At 44.9% G+C, this 26,735-nt stretch overlaps 1 protein-coding gene across 1 annotated transcript in view; it reads left to right on the top strand.

Moving 5' to 3' along the window:
* The window catches only part of PEPD (peptidase D), a 136,453-nt gene that overhangs the window by 7,369 nt on the left and 102,349 nt on the right, over window positions 1-26,735 (top strand). Inside the window, exons 2-3 of the mRNA XM_083751468.1 lie at window positions 8,684-8,867; window positions 11,427-11,554. Of these exons, the coding sequence (XP_083607594.1) occupies window positions 8,684-8,867; window positions 11,427-11,554 (312 nt within the window). The remainder of the gene's footprint in view (window positions 1-8,683; window positions 8,868-11,426; window positions 11,555-26,735) is intronic.

Here is a 26,735-nt window from a genome sequence, read left to right on the forward strand (position 1 = left end):
ACTGACCACAAGAATCTAGAGTATTGGAGAACAGCACGAGTACTCAACCAACGACAAGTGAGATGGGCCCAGGAGTTCTCCAAATTCCACTTTGAAATTTGTTACATGCCAGGCCCGGAAAACGTCAGGGCGGACGCTCTCTCCCGTAAACCAGAATATTTGGAGGGGGAGGGAGCGCCAGAAGAGAGACACATCATCCCAGAGGACTACTGGGTGTGTGGGGCGGCATTGGTGGGGCAAAGAGAACTGGTAGAGGGGACTGAGAATGATGAATACGCCCAGGATAAGCTCAGAGGACTCCGGAGGGAGGGAGAGAACCCAGGAGGTTTTGAGGAAAGGAACGGGGCATTGTATTACAAAGGGGCACTGTATATACCCGAAGGAGAATTGAGGGGGAGGGTACTCAAACAGTTGCACGACAGCCCCACAGCGGGGCACTTCGGGCAACACAAAACCATGTGGTTGGTGACCAGGGAGTTTTGGTGGCCCAAGGTGCAGGAAGATGTACGGGAGTATGTAAGAGGGTGTGACCGATGCCAGCGAGCAAAAGGGGAGAAGCGGGCACCGGCGGGGTTATTGGAACCACTACCCATACCAGAACGACCATGGGAGGCAGTATCCATAGATTTTATGACGGATCTGCCGAAATCCAAGGGAAAAACAGCTACCATGGTTGTAGTGGACCTGTTAACCAAGATGTGCCACTTTGTGGCATGCTCACATGCAGTCACGGCAGAAGAGACAGCCAAATTGTTTGTAGAACACATTTTTAGGTTGCATGGCGCCCCCTTGAGGGTGGTCTCAGACTGAGGGAAACAATTTACGTCCAGGTTCTGGCGGAAGTTCATGAGCTTACTGCACGTAGAGGTTAATTTTTCGACTGCCCGACACCCTGAAACCAACGGGCAGGCGGAAAGAGCAAACGGTATCCTCCAACAATACTTGAGGTGTTATGTCAATGACAGAGAAAATGATTGGGTAGAAAAGTTGGCTCTAGCAGAATTTGCCTACAATAATGTGGAGAATGTGTCCACAGGGATGAGTCCCTTTTTGGCCAACTATGGCCAATCCCAGGGCATTTCCAGGGGAAGGAGGGGAAAGATGGAGCGTCCCAGTAGCAAAACATTTTGTAGAAGAGATGGAAGCGATCCATCGTCAGCTCCAACTCAACCTAGAAAGGGCCAAAGAAGAATACAAGAAGCAGGCAGACAGGAACAGAAGGGAAGGTGAAACCATAAGGGTGGGGGACCAGGTGTGGCTGTCGACCCAAGGGTTGCCGTTCAAAGGGGGTTGTAAGAAATTGAGACCCAAAAGATTGGGACCATTTGAGGTCATACAACAGGTCAATCCAGTGGCGTTCAAACTCAGGTTACCGAACCACATGAAACTACACCCAGTATTCCACAGGTCATTGCTGTCTCCGTACAGGGGGGGACGTGAAGGGGTGTTCACACAGGGACCAGTCATAGAAGAAAGGGAACGCAACAGCCATGTGGCGGAAATCATTGACTCCAGGTGGAAGGGTAATCAGGTGGAGTATTTGGTAGCTTGGGAAGGGGAACCAGAGTCAGAAAACACCTGGGTAACTGCAGAGGAAGTCAACGACGAGGTTTTAATAGAAACGTTCCATCAACGGTTCCCAAGGAAACCTCAGTCTGTAACGAGGTTCCGGAGGGAACATTTTGGCACCACCGACGAGGAAGAGGAGTTCGAAGGGTTCCCAGAATCAGAGCTGGAAGAAGCAGTAGACTCTGAGGAGGAGGAGTACTCGGGGACAAGGGACAGCAACCGGTGGAGGGAAGTGTTCGAGACTTTGGAAGATGAGGGAGGTTCTTTCAGGGGTTTTGCATCCTCACCGCCCATGGAGGAAGGGACGGGAGGGGGTGAAGGGGGCCCTGGAGGGGAGGTGGATGTCAGGGAACTGCCATCGGAAGGGCAGGTGGTGGAAGGGCTCACGGAGGCTAGGAGAGACTCAGCAGCAGAGGAGGGAACCAGCAGGGGGAGAGAAGGAGCTCCGAGGGAAAGTGAGTCGGAGGGATGGCTCAGGCACACTTCCAGCGAAAACAGTGGGGAAGTTTCAGGACCTCCTATAGGGACACCCACCCCTCGCCGGAAACTGTAGCGCCGAGAATCCAGAAGACGCGTTTCCGTTAAGGAGCTTTTATGTTGGAAGAGATTCCGCAAATGCCCACTGTCGGATTCTGCCAGCGATTGAGGGAGTCATGCTTAAGGGGCTCCGCTATAGACAGAGCTTTGATAATCAGGCCAAACTCTGAGGGACTAAGCTTTTACGCACAAGCAGCTCATCATCCCATTACAGGTTGTGTTCACATGTAACACTAACTCATGGTTTTTCAACCATGGTTTATTCAACAAACAATGTTACAGAGGAGCAAATAATTTATGACTTGTTTCTTGAAAACTTGTTCTATTTCCCACTTTCTCTTACCTGGTGTCTCTGTAGCATTATTTATTTATTTATTTATTTATACTTAACCCGCTCATCTGGCTGGGCTTCCCCAGCCACTCTGGGCAGCTTCCAACCAAATATTAAAAACAATACCGCATCAAACATTACAAACTTCCCTAAACAGGGCTGCCTTCAGTTGTCTTGTAAAAGTAAAATAGTTGCTTATTGCCTTGACATCTGCTGGGGTAGCTCAACAAGGCTGTTGAGTTCAGACATAATGCAAAACCTTAGTTAAATCAAGCCATGGTTTGTAAGCCAACAAGAAACCATGGTTGCACATAATGGTTACTCTGCTGGGCTGGGATTGGACATTCAGACTAACCACAGTTTAGTGTCATGTGCAAATCCAGGCTGCTGTAAGAATATGGTTGGTGTGTGAGGTTTCAGGAGCTTGATTGCTTCACGGATGCATAGCACAAGCTGCATGTCTTTCCGGCTTACTTCTTGTGCTTTTCCTGTTCTCCTGGCTTACAGTCATAACTGTGAAAGGAGACGTAATTTCCAGACAAAGAGAAATCCCCCCCCTCCACTGTTTAGATCTACTTGGCAGACCAATGAGGCACTTCCAGCCCAATTTTTCACTCCCCACCCTTTGAAATAGGCTTGCCAACTTTCCTAATGCCCTTGTTCCTGTGACTTTCTCAGCGGACCAACACACAGAAAATAAGGAGAGGAATATTTTCTTGCCTCCCTATTTTTCATAGGCTTAACCTACACAAAGCTTAAGATCATGCTGGTCTTAAAGGCGAAAGGTCAGGGCTAGGGGTTTGTTTGTGTGAAGTTGCTTATTTGCTTCAGGCAGTTGCTGTATCTTTCCGCTGCTGTTTGTTCCCAAGGAGGGTCGGCTGAAATCCTCTTCAAAGCAGAGCCCTCTTCTTCTATCCCTTTACATTTTTATCTTGCCTTTCCTCTGAAATATTCACAGCTGCAGTTGTAATTGGGGTGAGGGTAGGGGGACGTGAGCCCCTTTTGATGTTGCTGGACTCCAGCTCCCAGCACACCTGGCAGCCAGCATGCCCAGTGGTCCAGGGGGCTGATGGGAGCTGTAGTTCATCACTGCTTTCTGTTTCCTACTTGAGCTGCCTTTGGTAGATAACAGAGTTCACTTTCCAAGGACTAGGTCAGGTGTTGTTGTTTCTCTTGCATTGCTAATGCAAAGGCCAGACATTATTTTTAAAAAACCCTTCCTTTTATAAGCTGGCTCACCCATTTGGGGATGAGGGAGAATGGCACAATCAGACTCTTAAATTCAACACAATATTTGAGAGAAATGATGTGAGAGGCCAGCCCCAATGGATTTGCTTGTCTTTCTGCTATTGTGTAGCGAAGCCTTGTTCTTGGGGAAGGTTGAATAAAATTTGCCTTCTCTTTTGGTGATTTAAAATTTGTTACTTTGGTGAACTTTCCCATGTTGCAGTTCATGTATTTCCTGAGCAAGAATGCATGCTAACCGGTTGCTCTAAACATAACAAAAAGGTAATTATGCTGAATCTCTAAACAAGTTAGGAACACCATCTGAAGCCTGTGGTCATGCAGCCTGCTCCAGAATTATATCTGCTTGGAGACCAGAGGCAGATATATTTATGGTCCTTTCTTGACACTGGCAAGGTACTAAATAGAATTACTTCCTTGGAGAGTCACTGATGGAAGAGCTGCCACTTCCAAACCCCTTCTGGGCTCACACTGGCCAGGGCAGATGGTGGGGAGGTGGCTTTTTACATTCTCTGCCAACCCCTTTTCTTCTCTGGTTCGACTACCTTATCATTGGGAGGGAGGCATATCCAACTCCATGGTTGGCATAACCCACCTCTCCAGCAAGGTTTGCTTGCTTAAACGCAAGCCCTGTGTGTGCTTCTTTCTGCATTGCCAGGGGTTGAATTAGATGACCCTTTGAGTTTCTTCCAACTCTGCAATTCTCTGATTTGAAAGTAATCCCCGGCAAAGGTACTGGAGGACTTCAGTGTAAAACATGCACAGAGGGCTGAGCCCTTTCTAGGAGCAAGGTGCTCATGATTACAGGACAATTTATTTAAAAGGCAACAGTGTTTACCTTGGAGTGGCAAGCACCCGAGAGGTAAAAAGTCTATGCCTTTTTAGATGGCAGTGAGAGCTATTTTTTGCTTTCAAACTGAACATGCTGCAGAGTTCTGGGAGTGGGGAGGGTGTGAGAAAATAAAAGATTGCTCAGCTGGGCTCAGTGGGTTTCTGTGGTGAACCACAGGGTGGCAATTCATAGGCAGATTTGCTAATCCTTGAACAAATATAAGTTGATTCCATTTGATAAGTTCCTGGGCTTCTTAGGGCAACAAAACTCTGGTATCTTTGCTGCAGTGGGTGGACAGGCCCAACCATGATCCTTGGTCTAGTAGCAAGCAACAATAAGCATATATATGACTTACCATATTTTTCCATGTACAGTGGTACCTTGGGTTAAATACTTGATTCGTTCCGTAGGTCTGTTCTTAACCTAAAACTGTTCTTAACCTGAAGCACCACTTTAGCTAATGGGCCTCCTGGTGCCGCTGCGCTGCCGGAGCACAATTTCTGTTCTTATCCTGAAGCAAAGTTCTTAACCCAAGGTACTATTTCTGGGTTAGCAGAGTCTGTAACCCGAAGCGTATGTAACCTGAAGCGTATGTAACCCGAGGTACCACTGTATAACACGCCCCCGTGTATAACACAACCCCTACTTTTTGGGATACAAAACTGAGGAAATGGGGGGAAATTACTGCGTGTTGTTCAGCTTTTGGGGGGGGGGTTGCCCAGACTTGTTGAGCTTTTGGGGGTGTATCCACAAAGCCACCAATTGTCAGCCCGCTCGCCACCAGCAGCCGACAATCACACGCCCTATTGCCGCAGCAGCCAATCGCCAGGAGACATTATTGCAGTCACCAATCACCCGCCCAAATGCCGATGACAATCTCCTGCTCACAGCAGCCACCAGTCGCCCGTCCCATCAAATTTTTAGCACTTTCTTTTAATTAAAAAGCCTCGTCTTGTACACGGAAGAATATGGTAACTGTGGCATTTATCATGTTTTATCATGATTAACTTCAAAAGTCATAGATTCCCCCCATTGCTTCTCCCGTAAATAGAAATGTAGCCTTTAACTCAGAGGTCAGCAACCTTTTTCAGCCGTGGGCCGATCCACCATCCCTCAGAGCATGTGGTTGGCCAGACTATATTTTGAATAAGAAAATGAATGAATTCCTATGCCATATGAATAACCCAGAGATGCATTTTAAATAAAAGCACATAGTCTACTCATGTAAAAACACACTGATTCCCGGACCATCTGAATTGAGAAGGCAATTTGCCAAGATCCGGCCCACGGGCCTTAGGTTGCCTACCCCTGCTTTAACTCCATTGCCCAGATCAGAGGGAACACTCTGTCTCCAAAACCCCATGTCCTGTTCAAGTGGGATAAGAACTGATAAGAGAATTGTGGTTTAAGAGCTCCATGCAAAGTTGGAGCAGCAATCTTGGTTAGAGAAAGCCTTTAACCCACAGTTTCCGGGGTTGGATGTCATGGGAAAATCTTGGTTTAACAAATCAGGATGCCTCTTTTCAAGCTGAAATTGAGGAGGAAGGAAAATAAGTTAGCAACGTTTGAGCTCTTCCTTTTCCCTACTCCAACAAGCCATAGTTTATTGGAGCAGTAGTAGTGTTATGTCTGAATTGGGTCAAATGTGCCTTGTAACTTCTTTAAAATTCTGTAAGCCACAAGTGGTTCCCCTTCCCCCAACATGCTTGAATTCTGACAAGGTTGACTTTTATTATAAAGAGAAATGTAGAATTGTAGAGTTCATGTGGAATCCCTCAAGGGTCATTAATCCAACCCCTCTGCAATGCAGAAATCACAGCTAAAGAATTCCCAACAGATTCTGAAGCTGCTACTCCTGCATTATAGGGGTTGGACTAGATGATCCTCTGTGTCCCTCCCAACTCTACAGATGTACTATATATAAATAGTAGAGTTTGTCTACCCTGCTACCTAGTGGCTTATATGTAACCAGTCCTGGCAAGACAGTCACTGTCTGGCTCTCCCAGGGATTCTACAGGGGCGACTCTTGCCAGATGACATTTCATTGCTCAACCATGCTTGCCTTAACAAGTCATAAATAGATGTGGTTGCCACCTAATCATGGGAAGGGCAGGAAGGTGATAGAACAGGATCTTTGCTTTCTTGAGAATTTGCCTTAGGTTTGGGATGGGCAGCTGGAACGGAATCTGTCTACCCCTCCTCTCCCTCCACGGCCCCTTGATCTTGAGAACTTCTTCTGCAACCACAGTCACTTCTATGTTCACATGAGCAAAAACCCTTCCCAGTGTGGATGGCGAGAGGTGTTGGCAGTGCACTTCCCTGGTTATGTAATACAGCCATTCACTCCACAGAAGCTGAGGCAGGGTGGGAAGGTGGCTATGTGTGGACCTTGCTTGCTTGGAGGATAGGCTTTGCAAGGGCTTTTCTTGCTGTCCACACCAGGGAGGAAAGAGATGCCACAGAGTCCTTTGGCTTGGATCCCAGGACAAGTAAGAACCAACGTTGCTGGCCTTTTAGCAAAAATAAGCTGCCAACTAGGGCTTTAGAACAGGTCAGGGGCTAACCTTCTTACAGTCTGAGGGCCAAATTAGGAGTCAGCCACCCTTCTGAGGGCCACACACTAACAGTGGGTGTGGTGAACACACTTACATGCATGTGTGTACACAGGTGTTTACATTCACCACAGTCACTCAACACACATGCAGACACAGCACTCTCTGTCTGTTCTCACTCACACAAACGCAGTCGCACACAGAGCTCTCCCTCACGCGCACACCATTTTTGCGCATTGAAGAAGTTTGACCTTTGGCTTTCGCGAATTGTCTCCAGGTGTTACAGATTAAAAGTTCCTTTATGCTGCGTTGGCTGCAGGAATTGTGCATTTTGGACTTTTGATGCTGAAACCGCGCTGAAGTTTGCTCTTTGCTGGCTACGAAGCAAAGGTTACCTTCTTTTGCACGTTTTCCGTTTTCTGAGAAAGCCATATAATAATTAATACATGAGGGAACATTTCTCTGAGCACGCTCAGGTTAATGCAGGTTGATAGAAAATATATATCTACATCTTAGCAACAGCTGAGCATAGTAACAGCTTGTGGCTGAAGGCATAACCACTATGTTTGTTCCTTATTTTCTACTCTTGAGTTGCTGGAGGGGCCCATTCCATGTAGCTCAGCTAAACTAAGTTGAACCTGAGAATGTGAGATGTTTGTTGGCTGGTGCTAAAGTTGATCATTACTGATCTGTCGGTGGAAGTAGGACCGTGTGGGCAATTGGAAGTTTGGTTTCATGGATCCATCCTTTACTCCTCTACCAAGTGGGCGTAATGCTTATTCTCCAGAGGCCTGCTCCAGGCGTGCACACAGCCAACAGCTAGCAAAAGCAGAATACATTATGCAGAAATGAATGTGCAGACTTGATTTTTGCCTCTGGGAAGACAATGGAACAAAAGCACAGAAATAAGGTTCCAGATGTCAAGGGCAGCATCTGTGTAGCACAATCCGCCCGTCAATAAGTGAAGAGGCGATGAGATGGAATTGGAAGTGGAAGTGCTGCTCAAGTCAGATGTACGTAGAATCATAGAATTGTAGAGTTGGAAGAGACCCAAGGAGTCCTCTAGTCCAGCCCCCTGCCATGCAGGAATGTGTGTGTCACCTTCTGATGTGAGTCCCTTTGAGATGCTTACAGGCCACTTAGTTAATCTAACGTATTGTTTTAAATAGAGCCACTGGTGGCAATTCAAGCCCAGGGTGAGATTTTGCCATCTGGGTATAAGGCCAACTTGGGAATTGGAATGACTGTGGTCGGAACTGGGCAGGGCACATGCATTCCTGTTGACTTTCATGGTGGCTTCCAGTGGTATCTTTCTGGAGTGACTGGCCAGTGTGGGGCTTGGACACCCTGTTTTGCCATGGACTGTTCTATCTGGTTGGTTGATCGCTGAAGGTGGTGCAAGATGGTTGGAGAGCCTGCTGGGTCCTGTAAAGGTTTCATCTCCTTCGCTGTGCTGCTTAACATCTGCTGGGGGAAGTCATCAAGGGTTTTGGGATTGGGTGCCATCAGAGTGCTGATGACTCCCGACTGGAATTGTAGTCCAAAACATCTGGAAGGCCCCAGGTTAGGGGAGGGCTGCTCTTGTTGCAGAAGCTAATGTTTCCTTCCTCTTTCCAGGCCGTCTTTTTGGCTGGGGAACGAAACCTTGAAGGTTCCAGCAGCGCTCTTTGCCCTGAACAGAACTCGCTTGTGCGAACGGCTGAGATCAAACAAGGATGTGCCAAAGAAATCTATTGTCCTCCTGCAAGGCGGGGAGCAGACCAACAGATACTGCACTGACACAGGCGTTCTGTTTCGCCAGGTAAGATTTAGCATGAACAAACAACAGACTTATCTCTTTTAGCTCAGATCTCAGCCCCTTTTATTAGTTGCTGGCTACTGTCCGCCAGTGGAAAAACACACACATCGCATACCTATAATTTGTTGTTGTTGTTGATGATTTATTTATTTATATCTCACCTTTTCCCCAGTCTGGCTTACGCAAATAAAATAGAAAAAGCTAAAAACCTAGGAAGGGCAATCATGAAAATGTAATTAGACTTGATTAGAATTAAAATTTAAAAGATCAAGTAAAAACACGGACAGCAATAATAAAAACATCATAGCACCAGGCCTTTCTTCAAAAACAAGGCTCTGCCTCAGGTCCTGCTTAAGGGTCCCCAATAGGGACATCTGGGTGGCCACCTTAAGTGAGAACAGGATGCTGAACTATATGGGCCATTGGCCTGATCCAGCAGGCTCTCCTTATGCTCTTATGTTCTTGATAGTTATCTTTCCTGAAACACTGGTGTGCTTGGAGTGAGCTAGTGGACTTCTGATTTCCTTTCTCCCTCCACCCTTTTGAACTGTGCACTGGTTAATACAGCAAATGCTTGATCAGTCCAGGCCTTCTTCTGCAGTGTTTACCAAGAATTATTTCACATGGCTCTTACTGTCCTGCATCAGTTAATTCAATGCTGCAGAAACACTGTCCCGTGGGGGCTGGCTCATGGTGGGCTCTTTCCCCTCTGCCTCCACTGATTCCCTTTCCAGGAGCTGTTGACCACCAAGCTTGGGTATATCCATGTCTCTGAGAGTCTTTGAGATATCACCACCCTCCCCCTAGGGACTTGCTCTATAGCTGCTTCCTGTCTTTGTCTTAACCCACAAGAAAAGACCAGAGAGCTTCAGAATCTCTTGCCCCAGCATGCTTGTTCTTGTTAACCTATTTCCCCTGGTCTTTTCTAACACGGTGCAAGTGAGATTTCTCAGCCTCTTAGAGGTGGGCGTGAGGTTGTACTTCAGTTTTGCTCTCAGTTTAATCTCTGCTGATGTGTTCCAGGATGGTTATCTGTTTTACAGTCATGTAGGCAGGGCTGATTGAGGCACAAAATGGGCAAAGGTTGTGCCTCTTATGGACCGTTGTTAAACTTAAGTAATCTGTGCAGTTTATGTTTCCTTCTCAGTGGGGTGCAGTCAGGCACGTATTCAAGGTAGCTGACGGAAAGCCAGATATTATCAACTTGCTCAGAGGCTTAGTGTGGGCATTTGGTCAGGCAGGATGCCCCTGTTGCAACTTCTCATTGGTCTTGGGGCTTGATTCAGTATGAGACTGTAATCCTCTTATCCAATCATCAGCCACTGTCAATAGGTGTTGCCTGAGGAGTCAGGATTTAGGATTTAGCAGCAATACCCTTAAAGATCCACAATTTTAAACTTGCCCCTTAAGCTGCCAGTCAGCTCCCACTGCGATCAGTAGAAAGGGGACTCCTGCTTTATGTATTCCTGAAGACCCTCTTCAGTTGATGGGAGCCTTATGGTGGGGCAAGAAACAGAATGGAGAGTTTGCCCTGCCCATAGAAATAGGTAGTTGCAATTTGATCCTCCAAAAGCAATTCTGTTAGTGTAGTTGGTGCTGGTGGAGTGCAGCACTCACAGCTAGAAGGAAGGAAGATGTAGAATCCTCAGACAGCCAAAGGGTTCCTATCATGGAAGGACAAAAGAGCCTTCCCCTAATGTGGTACCCTCCAGGTTGCTTGGGCTCCACCTCCTGTCATACCCAGCTAGCACAGCCAGTCACTCTCTGGGGCTGATAGGAGTTGCAAGACATCTGGAGGGCATCCATCCTGATGTGCAGTTAAATGTGTGGGCATGTTTAAGTGGGGTTGATCCATTTTGGAGAGGCCAAGCTAGTGCAGACAGGAACTGAGCAGGATCACAGAGGTTTCTCCCTTATTTTGCGGCTAAGAAAATCTGTGTATTATGAATTCCTGTATATTATTATGTATTTCTTATTATAATTGTATTTCTACAACTGTTTTGATCTTTATATTGTCTGGGTATTCTATTACGTGCTGGCATTTGCGTGCAATGTTGTAAACCTCCCTGTGGTTTTCTGACAAAGGGTGCTATATAAATAATCATCACAGGGTTGATTTTGGGACGGGTGTTTACTGAAACCTTCTGTGGACATCAAAGGACATACTCACGGGCACTCCTTCCTGGGAGCGTCACATTAGTGAACCCTTGCTCTTGTTACTTCTCTGTCCTCTCCAATGGGATCAGAGTTCCATTGAAACACTGCACATCTGAATAAATGTCTTGAAGTTCAGGGTGCTCAGCATTTTAATTTTTGTTAGTTCCTCCCACTTTTTTTGGCAAATATATCCATGTAATCAGATTGCCTTTTTAAAAGTGATGATATAGGTGATTTGGAAGGTGTTTTGTGTTATGTTCGAAATCTTTCAACCCAGTGGGTCGCTTTGCCACAGGTAGTGCTAATCTGTATTGACTTTAACATCTTTCCAAATACCCTTAAAAAAAAATTAGGCAAGAGTGGAGAACTGGCATAATGGAATGCTTTTAAATTCCTTGCTTCTAGGAATCCTACTTCCACTGGACTTTTGGAGTGACTGAGGCAGACTGCTATGGAGCAGTTGAGGTTGACAGTGGAAACTCCATCCTCTTCATCCCGAGACTCCCCGACAGCTATGCAGTTTGGATGGGAAAGTAAGATCTCTTCCTTCTTCCTTCCTTCATTTGGGGAGAGACCAAAGAAAGATTTGAACATAAGATTCATTTCTGTCTGGCAATAAAAGCCATTGTCTACTGCACACATGTCAGATCAAGTTGTTGTCCGGTGGCTCCCACCAAGGCCAGTGGGCAAGGCCTCCAAGCAGGGGCAGACCTTGCTTGCCTCGTGACTTTATTCCAAATTTTAAAAGGTGCATAAAGCTTCTTTAGAAATGAGTGGCAGAAGCAACCTTTTCCTGAAGGGTCTGTGGTTGTTTGCTGCATTATTATTTCTACGCAGACAGCAATGGGTAGAATAAGGTTTTTTTTTTATGAAACATTAAACTGTGAGATGAACGCTAATGGTTTTTATTAACTGTATTTATTATTATTATTAGTTTGCAAAAATGTCTACACCGCCAACATTAAAAATGTATCTAATTGTGGTGGAGCAACATTAAAATCAGCAGTAAAATTACATACCATCAACATCATTGTCAATCATTAGCCTGCCAGTTTGAAAGGTATACACTTTTTTATTTTCAAAAACACACCACGATTTTTCCATTACGTATCTGTTAGTGTCAACTTTGGAGTTTCATTTTATTTATACAGTATTTATTAAATTTGTATTCCAACCTTCATCCAAAGATCACAGGGTGATTCACATTTCCCCTCCTCTACTGCCAACTTTGGCTGCCTTTCTAAGGCATGAGAGGGTAGGGCAAACAGTGATCCTAAATCACTGAGTGGTGAAGGTTGGTGGTTTCTGTTCATTATATAGGATTGTTAAAACCTGTGCAGAATAAATGGGATATTTATTAAGTCAGTAGTGCTGGGGTGTATGGGGTGCTAGGGGAGGGGTAAAAACTCTGGTGGGGGACATGTCATGTTCCTTCTGGGGCAGTTTGTCCACTTTTGTTCCCCACCCTGCACTCTGCTCTCACCTGTGGCTCCTAGAAGTTCTCAGCATGCAACAGTGGCCACACCCCAGCTTCTACAGGCCAGCTAAACCAGGTGAGGATAGCCAATGGGTCTTAATCCCTCAGTGAGTTGAGGACTTCCTCTGTGTGCAAAGACACAGGCTCTGGCAGATTGAGCGAACAAGACCAATAGTGACTCCAGTGGCCTAGAAGATAGTTCCTGCACGTGCTGTAGAGGGAAGTGAGGGACAGGCAGGGCTCGTCAACCTGAGAAGGTAGCCCACCTAGGAGAAGGGAAACTGATCCTAAACCTCCACTGTCTTGTGGCTGTCCTCATTCATGAGAAAGGCTTGAGCAAACCCAGAGGAACAATCTGCTTGTGGGACATCTTAGTGAGAAGAAAAGGCTAAGGAATAAACCCAACACAAATCCGGAGTGCAGTCCCTAAGACGGTTGGATGGCTCATTGTACTCCTCCTTCCAGCAATTTCTGCAGCCAAGCTGGAGGCAAATGTATTGCTCTGCTTTCCTTTGGACCACATCTGCATGGCTGAGAGGGGGTCGTCATCTGGGCAGCCCAGGACCTCCATACACATTGTCTAGGTTTGGGCCCCAGGGAGGTCACTTCATTGCTGCTTACCTGGTGAATAGACTTCACCCCTGAAGACACACTCCGTTGTCTCTCCAGACAGATAGATGCCAGGAAGTGCTAGCTGCAGAGAGACCCTGAGGCGTCTTTTCTTTCCTAAGTGTGGACTGCAAGCTGGCCTCTCTTTCTCCTCTCTCTCACCAATACTTGTCAGCCTCCTTGTTCATGTCCGCCCCCAAATTCTTGCCTTTCTCTTTGCTTTCTTAGTGAAACTATCAATAGCTCTTTGGGAGCTTGGACTCGCATCAATAGTAATGCATTCTCTCTGCATCATAATTATATGTACACTGTGCCTAACAAGTCACAATTTTTTGGCCTCTGCACTGTTTTTGGAATCTGGGATTGTTTCTAATTTAATACTTTCTCTACCTCTCTTTGCTTGGATAGCTTCTAATTGGAGCAATTACTCTTCTTTAAACACTAATTCCAGCCCAAAGATACGTCTGCAGCCGTTCCTGCATGGCAAAGTGTTTCGGAGCGACCATATGGCCAGGGAAGGTTTCTGTCTCTGCATGGAGAGTGTGATTGTCTTGGCACTATCTTGGCTCCAAGATTGCTTTGTGGTTGCCTTTGTTGTAAGAAGGCCCGCCTATGTTAGCAGAGGACCTACCTCTCCTCTGACTCCCACTTCTGCCTTTTGTCTTCTCCAAGCTTGAGTGTTGGAGAAATTTCTGGCACGAAAATTTTAAATAGGAATTTAAGCTGTACTTCTCCAGATGGTGCTTCATGCTAGGGGCGGATTGACTGGCCTTGGTCTGTTCTGGACTGGCACTCAGTCGCAGCATTTTGTTTTGCTACTTATTTAGTTTGTTTGATGTGGAATACCAGCCTGTCTCTAGGTGCCTTACAACAAATTTGAAAGCAAAACCTTAAAACTGCAGGTAAAAGCAGTTAACAATTGTAATAAAACAAAAATCAGCACCATCTACAAATTGGACAACTTCAGAAGCTAGCCTCGTCTGCCCCCCTTCTTACTTACAACCAGTTCAGGGTCTGATCCTGCCTGTCTGCCTCCTCCTTAGTCTCGATGTTGCTCTTGTAGAGCTTACCAGGGAAGAGGATGAGCACTAAACTAGAATGAGATGGCTCTGGCGCCACCTACTGTTGATCTCCCTGACTTCTGCCCTACCAGTTTCCATGGGCACTAGCCACCACAGGAAAATAATTTTTATATTAGCAGCAACTTGGGGGGGAAAGAGAGATCCCCAACATGCAGACAATAGCACCCAGCTCATTGTATTTCATCAACTGCCTGAGATAACAGGATGGTTTTAACCTGATGCCAAAAGGAGAGTTCTCTTTCAACCATTCCAAAAAGTCACAAAATGCAATTGTGTGCCACTTTAAGGATATGGCATATAGAGAACCCATCCAGCTGGACTTGGTCCAATTGCATTCACTGTCAAGATGCTTCTGGGCTCAATTTATGCTCAATTGGAGGCCTTGCCCCTAGAGCCAGTCCCAAATGCAAGGCTACAAGATGAACCCCTGGAAGCAGTACCCCTCCAGCCTGAGGGTGTCACATTGCCAACCTGTGACTTGGAGAACTCCATAGTAGAAGCCCTAATACTCCTGAATCTTTACATTGATTGCCTTGGTTGTTGTATGAAGTTCCCCCTGAGATCATGAAGGTTGGAAGAGCACTGTGGCTGGATCAGGTCAAAGGCCCAACTAGTCCAGCATCCTGTTCTCTCACCGGCCATGTAGATCCTTTGGGAAAACCACAAGCAAGACCTCATTGCAATAGCAGTCTCCTACTCCTGTTTCCCAGCAGCTGATGTTTAGAGGCATTGTGCCCCTGATCCTGGAGGTAATATGTAGCCATCATGGCAAGGTCGTTTGGTAACTCTCCTCCCCTATTGTCCTTTTGGAGAGGATGAAAAATGCATATATATATTTTAAATGCCACTATGTGAAAAGGCCAGCTAACAAGTGATTTTAATAAATAGTTGTGGGCAAGGGAAGGTCCCTCTCTTTGGGAAGCTTTTTTGCCATAATTGACCATCTCATTGAATGGCTGATGGTGACAAACGTCTGTGGAACCCTCCAGGGCACAGTGTGGAAAAACCACTGGTGTAGTGGATGCATTCCAGAGCACTGGATCTCATCAATCTTCCACCCACACTTTAAATATTTCTTTCCCTCCCTCCCCCCACCCCCATCTCTCACACACACTGCTCTGAAGAAGCACACAACAGTAAAAACCCCAAATAGGCATAATATTTGAAGAAAGCCATAATAGAACTTTATGCAAGACCGAAATGATAGCCTACAGTTAAAAATCTGCAATAGAAAGGAAACATCACCCTTGCAGATGCCTTCATAAAGATGATGGCTTTCTGTTGGTTAAATAAAACACATGGAGTAATAATGATGCTATAACACTTAGAAATCTTCACAGCAACACCTTAAAAATGTATTTATTCCCACCTTGTATTGAAGAGACAGCAGTAGAGAGGGGTTGACACAGGAAGTGGACACCTCCTCTTGGCTGTGCACTTGGTGTCCTGTGTCTAGGGATCACGGCAACATTTCTCGGGTCTTCACTGCAATGAAACCTTAGAAATTTGTGCTTCAAATTTTGTAGTGCTATTCTTCAACCAAAAAATATGAGTATTAGGGAGAGAAAGTATACCCCCAAAAATATGTGTGCACATTTTTGTGGGGGCTGTAAAAAAAAAATCCAAACTGGGGTGAACTTTAGATGGAAAAATTTAGAAACTGAAATGGACATTCACTGAACAAATCTGTATCAGACTGTAGGCGTCTACATGGGAGTCACATCATTAGTTCCTTGTTTTCCCCAGGCTTGCCCCTTGTATGGAAGACCACCGGGTGTGTACATTTGTCTACATGTAAAGCCCTTTCACACTGACAGTGATGTGAACCCCCCAGGTAATGTCTGCATCAACAAATCATGGTTTGCATCTAGCCACTGAAACCAAGATTAGAAACCCTCCTGAACTGACAGGCCAAAGTTATGGCTCTTTCTCCACCTCCAGAGTCTGCTAAGCTGCGGAGGTGGGAGCATGTGAAGGAATTGGTGAAAGCGGAGAGGATGAAAAATGAAAAGCAGTCAAGCAGCCCCAACCCAAACAGGGTTTGCCTGTTGTACTCTGGGAAGTTCAAACCAGGATTTGGCTTCTAAACTGCAGCCTGATTCGCACAGCATGGCAAGCCCAACTAGGACTTAGCAAGACCACCTTGTGGACATCCGGTGAAGCTGATTGTTGGAAGATTCAGGGCACATAAAATAAAGGACATCTTCATGCATCACATAATGAAAGTATGGAACGTGCTCCTGCAGGAAGCATTGATGGCCACCAACTTGGATGGCTTTAAGAGAGGATTGGACAGATTCATGGAAGAGAGGGTTATTGATGGCTATGCTGTACCCCCACCAATGGAGGCATCAATACTGTAGAATACTGCTTGCTGGAAACAACAGGAGAGGATTGTGCTCTTGTGCTTGGGTCCTGCTTGCAGATTTCCCACAGGCATCTGGTTGGTCACTGCAAGAACATAATGCTGGATTAAGTGGGCTCCCTTTGGCATAATCCAGCAGGCTCTTCTTGTTGACATGAACATGCGGGCTCCCAGATAGGAGCCCAAGGCTTCATTGATCCTTCTTGGTCCTTTTTGCTCCCACACAGTGCCAAGCTAAGATTTGGCTTAGTGTTCTGTCCCAACCTGGGCTTGTGATTAAACTCGCTCCTCAAACATGCCTACATTTGGACGATATGCTAAGACAAACCTTGGCTTAGCTTAGCGTGGCACAGGAGCAAAGAGGTCTGTGGTGGCTCTCAGTTTCTTTCCAGGAGTCAGGATGTCTGTGCAGTTCAGGTAAGCCATGGTTTGGCTTACTGTGTAGTACGAACCAGGCCAGTGGCTAGCATAAGCCATGGTTTGTGACCTAATACCTGAGTTGAGCCATCCATGGCCACTGTACCCTGCCACAGGAAGTCTTGTTTCGGTGAAAGAGCTCCATAACAAGAATTCCTCATGAATTTTGACTCCTTGTTTATTTTGATACAGTGTGTTTTTAAGATTTCAAAGCCTTCCTTCAAGTTGTTTTAACACCCACTTACGGATGCCTTTATGTTCAATTCCTTAACAAATCAGACGCCATAAAAACTCCCATCTTGCTGTAGACTTTTATGCAGATCGGTCTGGCTGTTCAAATGTTGCTTCGCAGACAGCAGGGGTGTTAATCTTCTCTTTCTGTTGCTGCACTCAGTTGCTCTCAAAAAGCAGTGATCTGTATTAAAATAGAACTTGCTTACAGATGGACACAGTGTTAGATTACAAATTTGATTATGAATATTGTAATTATCTTCTCCTCGCCAGCTGCAATACATTTCCCCCATGAAGATAATTTTGTCTCTGTGCCAGTGGGCTTCTGGGAGGCTAATGCAATATAAAATAATTATTGAAATAATAATACCTGGGAAAGGGGCATATAACGTGAGTTGTGCTGAGAGAGGAAAGTGCAATGTAGGAATTGAAGTGAAACACAAACCTTACCCTGTAAAGGTGTGTGTGTTTCAGTTAATGCATCCTGCCACCTTGATTCAGAAATTGGTCTGATACTGAAATATCCAGCAAGCTTTCCCAGTAAATTCTGTGGGGTGACCTGGCCTATGTACGCATACGGGTACCTCCTCTACACGGTGATTTCTTTGGGGACTTAACATCAGAATGATAGAATTGTAGAGTTGGAAGGGACCTCATGGGTCATCTGGTCCAACCTCCTGCAATGCAGGAATCACAGCTAAAGCATCTCTGACAGATGGCCACCCAACCTCTATTTAAAAGCCTCCCAGGAAGGAGAGTCCACAACCTCCCGAGGGACTTCGTTCCACTGTCAAATGGCTCTTACTGTCAGAAAGTCCTTCTTAACGTTAAGTTGGAATCACCTTTCTTGACTTTTGAATCCACTGATTTGGGTCCACCCTTCTGGAGCAGCTGGAAACAAGTTTGCTCCATCTTCCATTTGATAGCCCACCATACATTTGAAGATGTATTCATATATTTCAGTCTTCTCCAGGCTGAACATACTCAACTCCATTCTTCATAAGGCTTGGTTTCTAGACCTTTGATCATCTTGGTGGCCCTCCTCTGCACACCTTCCAGCTTATCAATAGCCTTACGCTGTGGTGCCCAGAACACCAGTGTTTTGTGCATGAGTTTAAAACTTGGGTTTCTCCTATGATTCAGCTACAAGGAAAGCTCAACAACTTTGGTCAATACAATGGGTAGATCACTGTCAGTTGTTTTTTTATATAGTGGGAGTAGATCGCAGTCTCTTGGAAGTTGGACATGCCTGAAATATAGGAAGAGAAACTTCCAAGCTCCTTTTGCAGCTGTGTTGGAGGGAGGAAGCATAAGTTCAGGCCTGTTGACATAATGGTAAAACATAGTTTACTGTTGCTTCTGGACAATAGTGTGTCACTAGTGGAAATGAATAAGGCAACCGGAATGGGTTGCTGGATTGCAGTCTTGTCTTCTATTACTTGAGTTTGCTGTCACTAACACCAATCTCTTGGAAATTAGGTGGATTATAAATGTGAATCCCTGATGTTAAGGTTTAAGCCAGATCCCTACATCTGGTGCTTGTAGGCTTCCGTTTTGTTGATTAATGTTGCACCTGCCATTTACCTTGCCTTAATTATAACTGACAGAATGAGTTGGTGTATTGATTAACGTGATTTTCTGAAGCAAAACGTACTGTACAGCAGCTGGTCTGTGTGCCACATATGGCAAAACAATGTAATTGCTTTACAGGGGGATATCATTGGCCTGGAATGTCCTGGTGTGAATGAATATTGGCATCCAACCTTACACCTGCCATGAAAGGGAAGGAAAAGAGAATAGAGAGGGAGGCCTCCCAGGCCAGCTCTCAGCAGTCTCTCCCCCCCCCCTCCACCAAAAAAAAAGTGCTTCTGAAATACTGTAAATTTTTGGCCCACATTTACTCTTGGGTCAAGCAATGAATAAGTGAACAGGAGATGTGGCAACAGCTCAGCACCAATCTCACTCTTGATGATGTTGTTACATCCATTTGTAGCCCACTTAATATCTGAAATGCTGTGAAGCAGTTTGCAGTACAATAAATGTTATGAGACTATGTCAAATGAGTCACATAGCAAAATACATAGGCGATACCCATGTCTGTAAACATAATATTGAAATAAATAAAATCACAGAGCCCTGCAAGGCAGTTCCGTGGAACCTTGTTTCTCGAACGGCTTAGTTGACAAACAAATCGGCTCCCGAATGCCGAAAACCTGGAAGTAAGTGTTCCGGTTTTTGAATGTTTTTTTGGAAGCTGAACATCCAATGCGGTTGTCGGCTATTGTTTCTGGGGCACCTGTGCCAATAGGAAGCCACACCTTGGTTTTCAAACATTTGGGGAGTCAAATGAACTTGTGGAATGGATTATGTTCGAGAACCAAGGTTCCACTGTATAATGTAAAATTTCAGTCAATACTATCACTCTCTCAATCTCACACACCACTCCTTTCACACAACCAACTACAACCATTTAGTGTACCACAGACATTACTGTCAACCACTCATAACGTAAAGTATTCATACTGTTACAACTTGCATACCAAGGGCCACTGCCAAGCATACCCATGTCAGATGCACTCCTAATCTTTGAAGCACTGATGAGTTCATCCCCCCCCCCCCACCCTGAACAATGTGATACTTCTTTCTCATCAGTCAACTGAGAGGGGCCCAGATCTGGAGCAAGCTCTCATCCTGGTTGTTGGAACTCAGTATTGAGTTTGGACTGCCCAAGGGATTGATTCTCTCTTTTACCAAAGCATATCCTTTCTTGCTCCTTAGCTTCCAGGGGGTCATACTAGTTGGCCCTTGGGGGGGGGGTTCCTTCCAGTTCTATGTGTCTGTGAGAAAGATACTGAGAAGAACAGTGAGGAGACAAGAAAAATGAAGGTGCCTCAGTAAGAATGGCAGAATGAGGAACCGTGCTCTCTGTCTCTCCACCCCCCCTTTCCCACAATGACTTTTAAATATGTTTAGTTGTTTTAAGCGCCACCGTCGGAGAGGAGAGATGCTGGCTGAAGGATATTTGGTTGGGATGGCAGGGGAGAACAGTCGGCTGCCAAGACTCCCTCCTTTCGCTGTTCTTGGCTCATGCTTTCGTGACATTCTGCGATGCGGCACATTATACTCGTAATCAGGTTTCGGCTGTGCCACTAAGCCTTGTATTTTTTAGAGAACTGTGTGGGGGCACAGGTGTGCCATCTGCACTCACATATAAAGGCACTAAGCTCTCTCTCTCTGAAGCAACACATTTCATTCTGGTGGAACCCCAGCAGCCTCCCAACTTTGTGCAGCAGCCTAAGCGATCCATTTTTGACCGTGACTAGATGGGGCGACCCAAATAAGCTTTTTATTGGGCTATTGCAGCCAACAGCCACTGCTTAGAGCTTTCTGCCGAAGAGCCGTTGGCTGCCGATTTCTGCAAATGGAGGTGCATCTTCAATGTGAGAAATGACTCGTGGAACAACACAATTTAGTGGGGGCGTCATTCTTCTGCAGATCTTTTCTCTCTCTCCCCCCCCACTCTGGGAATTTTTTTATATAAAAGTTGCATTGCTCTACATGACAGAGGTTGTTTTTAAATATTTGGCACTGTCAGAAACATCTGTTAGTGCCTCCTAAAGTCTCCCGCGTTGCACGTGCTGGATGGGTTTGACACCCTCTTGTTTAGTTAACACTTTGCCATCTGTGCATCTGATGTTAGTGTAACGAGGAGCGAGTGTGTTGGCGAGCATCTTGACAGCTTTTAAACGTCCCTTTCGTCTTGCTCCAATTTTTCATGCCTCGTTGATGGCTTCCAGCTTGGCGCGGCGAATTACCATAACCTTCCCTTACCTTTGCGTTCAAGCTTCTTCCTTGTACATTTCCACTCATGAAAAATTAAGATGTTGATGAGCTGTTCCTAGTGTCTGTGGATTGCTCCCCACCCCATGTGTGTGTGTGTGTGTGTTGTGTGTGCAAGAAAGATGCTTGCTGTGTGAGGAAATATATCTAAGGAAAATTAGATGAGAGCTATGAGGCTGTGGTGCATAGTTGTTCACTCTCATCAATCAAAATGTTGACTGGAAAGAGGCCCCCCAATTTCTTAATAGGGTGGCAGATTTTTTTCATGTTTTGAAAATTATTTTTAATACGCTTATTACAAGTTTTGTTTTTTTTAAAAAGGGGCTACTTTTTAAATTTACTGCATTAGTATTCCACCTTTCTTCTAAGGAGTTCAAGGGAGTACTTCACCTTCTCGTCCCAAAAGGCCTGTCAGTTCCAGTAGGCTGAGACACAGTGACTAGGGACTCTGGTGGCCGAGGGGAATTGCACTCTGATCTCCCAGGACATCATCCAGAACTTGAGCCACCACTCCGTGCAGGCAGGAAGCACCAAGATACATGATTTCCTGTATAAGAGAGGAAGATGCCACTCAGATTATCATCCCCCTGTGACCCATGCCCATGCAGGCTTAAAGAGGTTGCTTTTTTTTTTTTTTTTTTGCTATAAAGAAGTATTTTTCTCATACACAGATCTAATCCATTTTGCCTTGAGATTTTAAAAATCAGATCCCCGTGCTAGGTGTTATTATTTTTAACAATGATGGGCTTAGGGCAACATCTGGAGGGCCACCAGTGACCCAGCCCTGTTGCAAAACATGTACCTTGTAGCCCAGAATACAATGTAAGCAAATTCCCACCATAATCGAGATCCATTGCTCTTTCCGACATAGATGGATATCTGGGTTTCCAATGCCCTGCATTTACAAAGCTTCCAAAGCAGCCTCTGTGAGAGGAGGGGGAGCAGCAGGCTGGACTTGCTCTGTCATGTAGCATTTTCCAAACGCGCCTCCAAAAGTTATACACCCACCTCCCATATGTACCCGTGCTTAATAATTCGTGTCCAAGGAACCAACACTTGTCAGATGCTTCTGCCAGTTTCCTTTGGTGCAAACAAATGACTTCCTAGTGTTGTTTCTGGAAGGTGCAATGTGTGTATGTTCACACCAGTTAGATATATGGAGGGGAGCAGTGGTGCGGGAGCTGTGCTCTTGTGGTGCCACAATGCGTTTGCAGCAGCAGACTTACAGCAGGAGTGGGGAACTTGGGCGGGCGGGCAAGCCAGCTCCCCCTTTCTCCCCACACCCCAAGGGCCAAGTTTGATAAGTTCATTCGCAGTTTGCATATGAGAAAAGTAGTTCTATAACGGGGGGGGGGGGGGGGGGAGGCAGAATGTTTAGTTGGCACAGGTCACAGGTGCAGGATCAAGCCCTGTTAATCACCTGACATCGTAATGCTTGTATTGTTTGAAATCCATCCATGTGGGCAAAAGTGCTGCTGTTTTCAAGCTCTAACCATCGGCTGGCCTGGCATCCAGAGTTTTGCAAGTTGCAGTGATCAGCTGATCGGTGCTTGCAAAGCAGCATTGCAAGTGCCACTGATCATCTGGTCAGTGATACCCTCAAAGCTTCCTGCAGCCCGTTTCATAGATGATGTTTGGGTGGGCATGATCTGGCCTGAATGGGGTGGGGGTGGGGAGGATGAGATTCCCCACTGTTGATACAGTGATACCTCGAATTAAGTACTTAATTCGTTCTGGAGGTCCGTTCTTAACCTGAAACTGTTCTTAACCTGAAGCACCACTTTAGCTAATGGGGCCTCCTGCTCCTGCTGCGCTGCCGGAGCATGATTTCTGTTCTCATCCTGAAGCAAAGTTCTTAACCCGAGGTACTATTTCTGGGTTAGTGGAGTCTGTAACCTGAAGCGTATGTAACCTGAAGCGTATGTAACCCGAGGTACCACTGTATATGGTTTGCTCCATGGGTTACCTTATCCCTATTGGATAGGAATTGGCCAGAGCAATACTTAAGGAATCTAATGTGGATGTTAAACACTGATATCAAGTTTCGCCTCGAATAACATGCTAATTGACAGAGCGCCTCAACCCTGTAAACCAGCAAGCTATCTTTACATGCTCTCTGTTCAAAGACATCACAGAGCCTTTACTTTGGGGTGCTCAAATGTTCTCTCATCAGCAGTTCTGGAGATCCACTATGGTCAACTTATATAGATGTATCTTGGGTTAAGAACTTAATTCGTTCTGGAGGTCCATTCTTAACATGAAACTGTTCTTAACCTGAGGTAACACTTTAGCTAATGGGGCCTCCCGCTGCTGTTGCGCCGCTGCCATGTGATTTCTGTTCTCATCCTGAAGCAAAGTTCTTAACCCGAGGTACTATTTCTGGGTTAGCAGAGTCTGTAACCTGAAGCGTCTGTAACCCGAGATACCACTGTATATCGCTGTGAATCTGGAGAAGTAGAATCAATAACTCACCTCCTTATGTATTGTTCTTTTTTATTATATTATTGTATTATACCTCAGATTTTTATTGAACCAGTTCTACAGAAAGCCTCAGGATGATCAGATGCATTTTATTCTTTCCTACTCTTTTCAGATCAGAATGCACAAAACATTGTGTCGCCACCTGTAAAACTCTCCAGGGACTAATTTTAGCAAACTTGTTTTGTTTTCTGTGCATGTTGTTTTGTGCAGTATGATGTAGTTATTAGTACTGTATAATGTTGCTGTGATGGTTCTCTATTTTGTCCGATGTTGTTTTATATAGTTATACAAAGTTAGACAAAGTTTCTTTTTGAATATTGGTCATTGGCAATAATAGATTGTTGTACCATTGGCCAAATGCCTAGAAATAGATGCTAGTGCGGAGCGAAACAATATAAACTTAAAGCTTTTGCAGATGACCTAGTTTTGACCCTGCAGGAGCCAGAATCTAGTACAAAAAGAGTATTACAATTGATCCAAGATTTTGGTCGGGTGGCGGGATTTAAATTAAACAAACAGAAAACTAAGGTGTTGGGAAAAAATTTGACAGATACAGAGTCAGAACGGTTTCAGAGAGAGACAGAACTAACTGTGGTTAAAAAAGTAAAGTACCTAGGGGTAAACATAACAGCAAAAAATCTGAGTCTATTTAAGGATAACTATGAAAAATGTTGGTCTGAAATTAAAAGAGACTTGGACAGTTGGACAAATTTAAAACTTTCTTTGTTAGGCCGAATTGCTGCTATTAAGATGAATGTATTGCCAAAAATGTTGTTTTTATTCCAAACATTACAGATTGTGGACAAGACGGAGTGCTTCCGGAAGTGGCAGAGAAATATTTCTAAATTTGTCTGGCAGGGCAAAAAGCCCAGAATCAAGTTTAAGATATTAACAGATGCGAAAGAAAGAAGGGGCTTTGCCCTGCCAGACCTAAAGTTGTACTATGAAGCCGCAGCTTTCTGCTGGCTAAAAGACTGGCTACTTCTCGAAGACACTGACGTACTGGACCTGGAAGGTTTTAACAATGCTTTTGGTTGGCATGCATACTTATGGTATGACAAGGTTAAGATCAATAAGGCCTTTAAGAACCATATTGTCAGGAAAGCAGTGTTTAATGTCTGGACAAAATACAAAGACTTATTGGAAAACAAAACTCCAAGGTGGCTTTCACCTCTGGAAGCTAAGGCCCGAAAAAGACCCAATATGGAGGCCAAATGGCCAAAATATTGGGAAATATTAGAAAAAGATGGAAACAATTGGAAATTGCAGAGTTTGGAGAAAATGAAGGATAAAGTGTGAGACTGGTTACACTACGCTCAGATTAAAGAAGTCTTTAAAAATGATAAGAAGTTAGGGTTCCAGGTGGAGAAATCGAAGTTGGAAACAGAACTGTTAGAACCTAAAACCAAGGTACTTTCAAGAATGTATAACTTGCTGTTAAAATGGAACACACAAGATGAAATGGTTAAATCGGCTATGATAAAGTGGGCACAGGATATTGGGCACAACATTATGTTTGAGGACTGGGAAAGGTTGTGGACCACTGGGCTGAACTTTACTGCATGCAATGCTTTGAAGGAAAATGTTATGAAAATGATATATAGATGGTACATGACCCCAGTTAAACTTGCCAAGATATACCATTTGCCTGATAATAAATGTTGGAAATGTAAAGCAAACGAAGGAACATTCTTTCACCTCTGGTGGACTTGCCCTAGGGTGAAGGCCTTCTGGGAAATGATATATAATGAGCTGAAAAAGGTATTTAAGTATACCTTTACCAAGAAACCAGAGGCCTTCCTTTTGGGTATTGTCGGCCAGAAGGTGTTAAAGAAGGACAGAACATTCTTTATGTATGCAACAACGGCAGCAAGGATACTCATCACCAAGAATTGGAAAACCCAAGATCTACCCACCCTGGAAGAGTGGCAGATGCAACTGATGGACTTTATGGAACTGGCCGAGATGACTGGCAGAATCCGAGACCTGGGAGAGGAGAGGGTTGAAGAAGACTGGAAGAAATTTAAGAGTTATTTTAAAAAACATTGTAATTTGGTTGAGTGTTAAGAAAGGATGCTAGATCATAAATAATTGTGCACCACTAAATTAGATGAAATTATGATGATGAGTAAATTGAGGTTAAATTATAAACCTATTGGAGAATTAATAGACTATAGTTAAATGAATGTGACACAAGATTGCAAACAAGATGATAAATTGCGGGCAAGAATTGACAACGATGTAAATGGGAGCGGGAGATGTGAGGGAGTCCTAAGTAGTTAAGAAAATATGTTATGATATATGTTACACTGTTCTTTATCTTTGCATTTATGTTCAAAAACTTTAATAAAAAATATATTTTTAAAAAAAGAAATAGATGCTAGTGCAGGAGTGGAGAACTGCCAAGGGGTCCATTTTTGCCTGCAAGGCCATTTCCCCAAAACATCACCCACCTTGTCAATCAGCCAATACCGCTGAGTGAGGTCAGCTGATGAGCGATCCATTTTTCTTTGGCCGCATTCCACTGGCATACAGCCAGAGTGGCACAATTTAACCCTTGCTCATCAGCTGATGAGTAGGCGTTAAATCCTATTCACATCCCTGAAGTCTCAAGAGTTCAGTCCTCCTGGGTCCTGGTTTGCCAGCACATTTCCTGTGGGGAATGTGCTGGAGAAGCAGGTTGTTCCCCACACCCCTGTGAGGTCAGCTTTGACAGCTTATCAATCACCTGATGCCAAATGATTGGCAGGTGGTTTTCCCCTGATCACCTGTAACAGTTGGCCCATGCGGTGAGGTGGGACATAAAGATCTGGGCTTCCAGACCAGAAAAGTTCCTCATCCCTGCTCCAGTGTGCACCCCTAAACAACATAATGCTGCCCTTTTTATTAAAAACTGACAACCTTCGCGGAACTTTGTCTGTTCAGCATCGACAATTCTGAACAGGAATCTTTATACTTGGGGGGGGGTGTTATTGCAAAAACTTTCTCTTGCACATCCCACCAATTATTTTCCATCAGCATTAAATTCTGTTTTAACAAATGCTATGGTTGCCCGGCCGCCCCCGCCCACCAGTTCTTGAAACAGTTGTATTGCAGGGCTTTTGCATAGTAAGTGAATGGGACAAAGGATGCATCACCAGTTTTAATTGTCTGTAGCCGCTGAATGTCTTTAGTCCCACTCTATGACATTTTAATGCTACTTTTAGGACGGT

This window comes from Podarcis gaigeae (assembly GCF_964106915.1).
Source record: "Podarcis gaigeae genome assembly, chromosome: 8".
NCBI lineage: Eukaryota > Metazoa > Chordata > Lepidosauria > Squamata > Lacertidae > Podarcis > Podarcis gaigeae.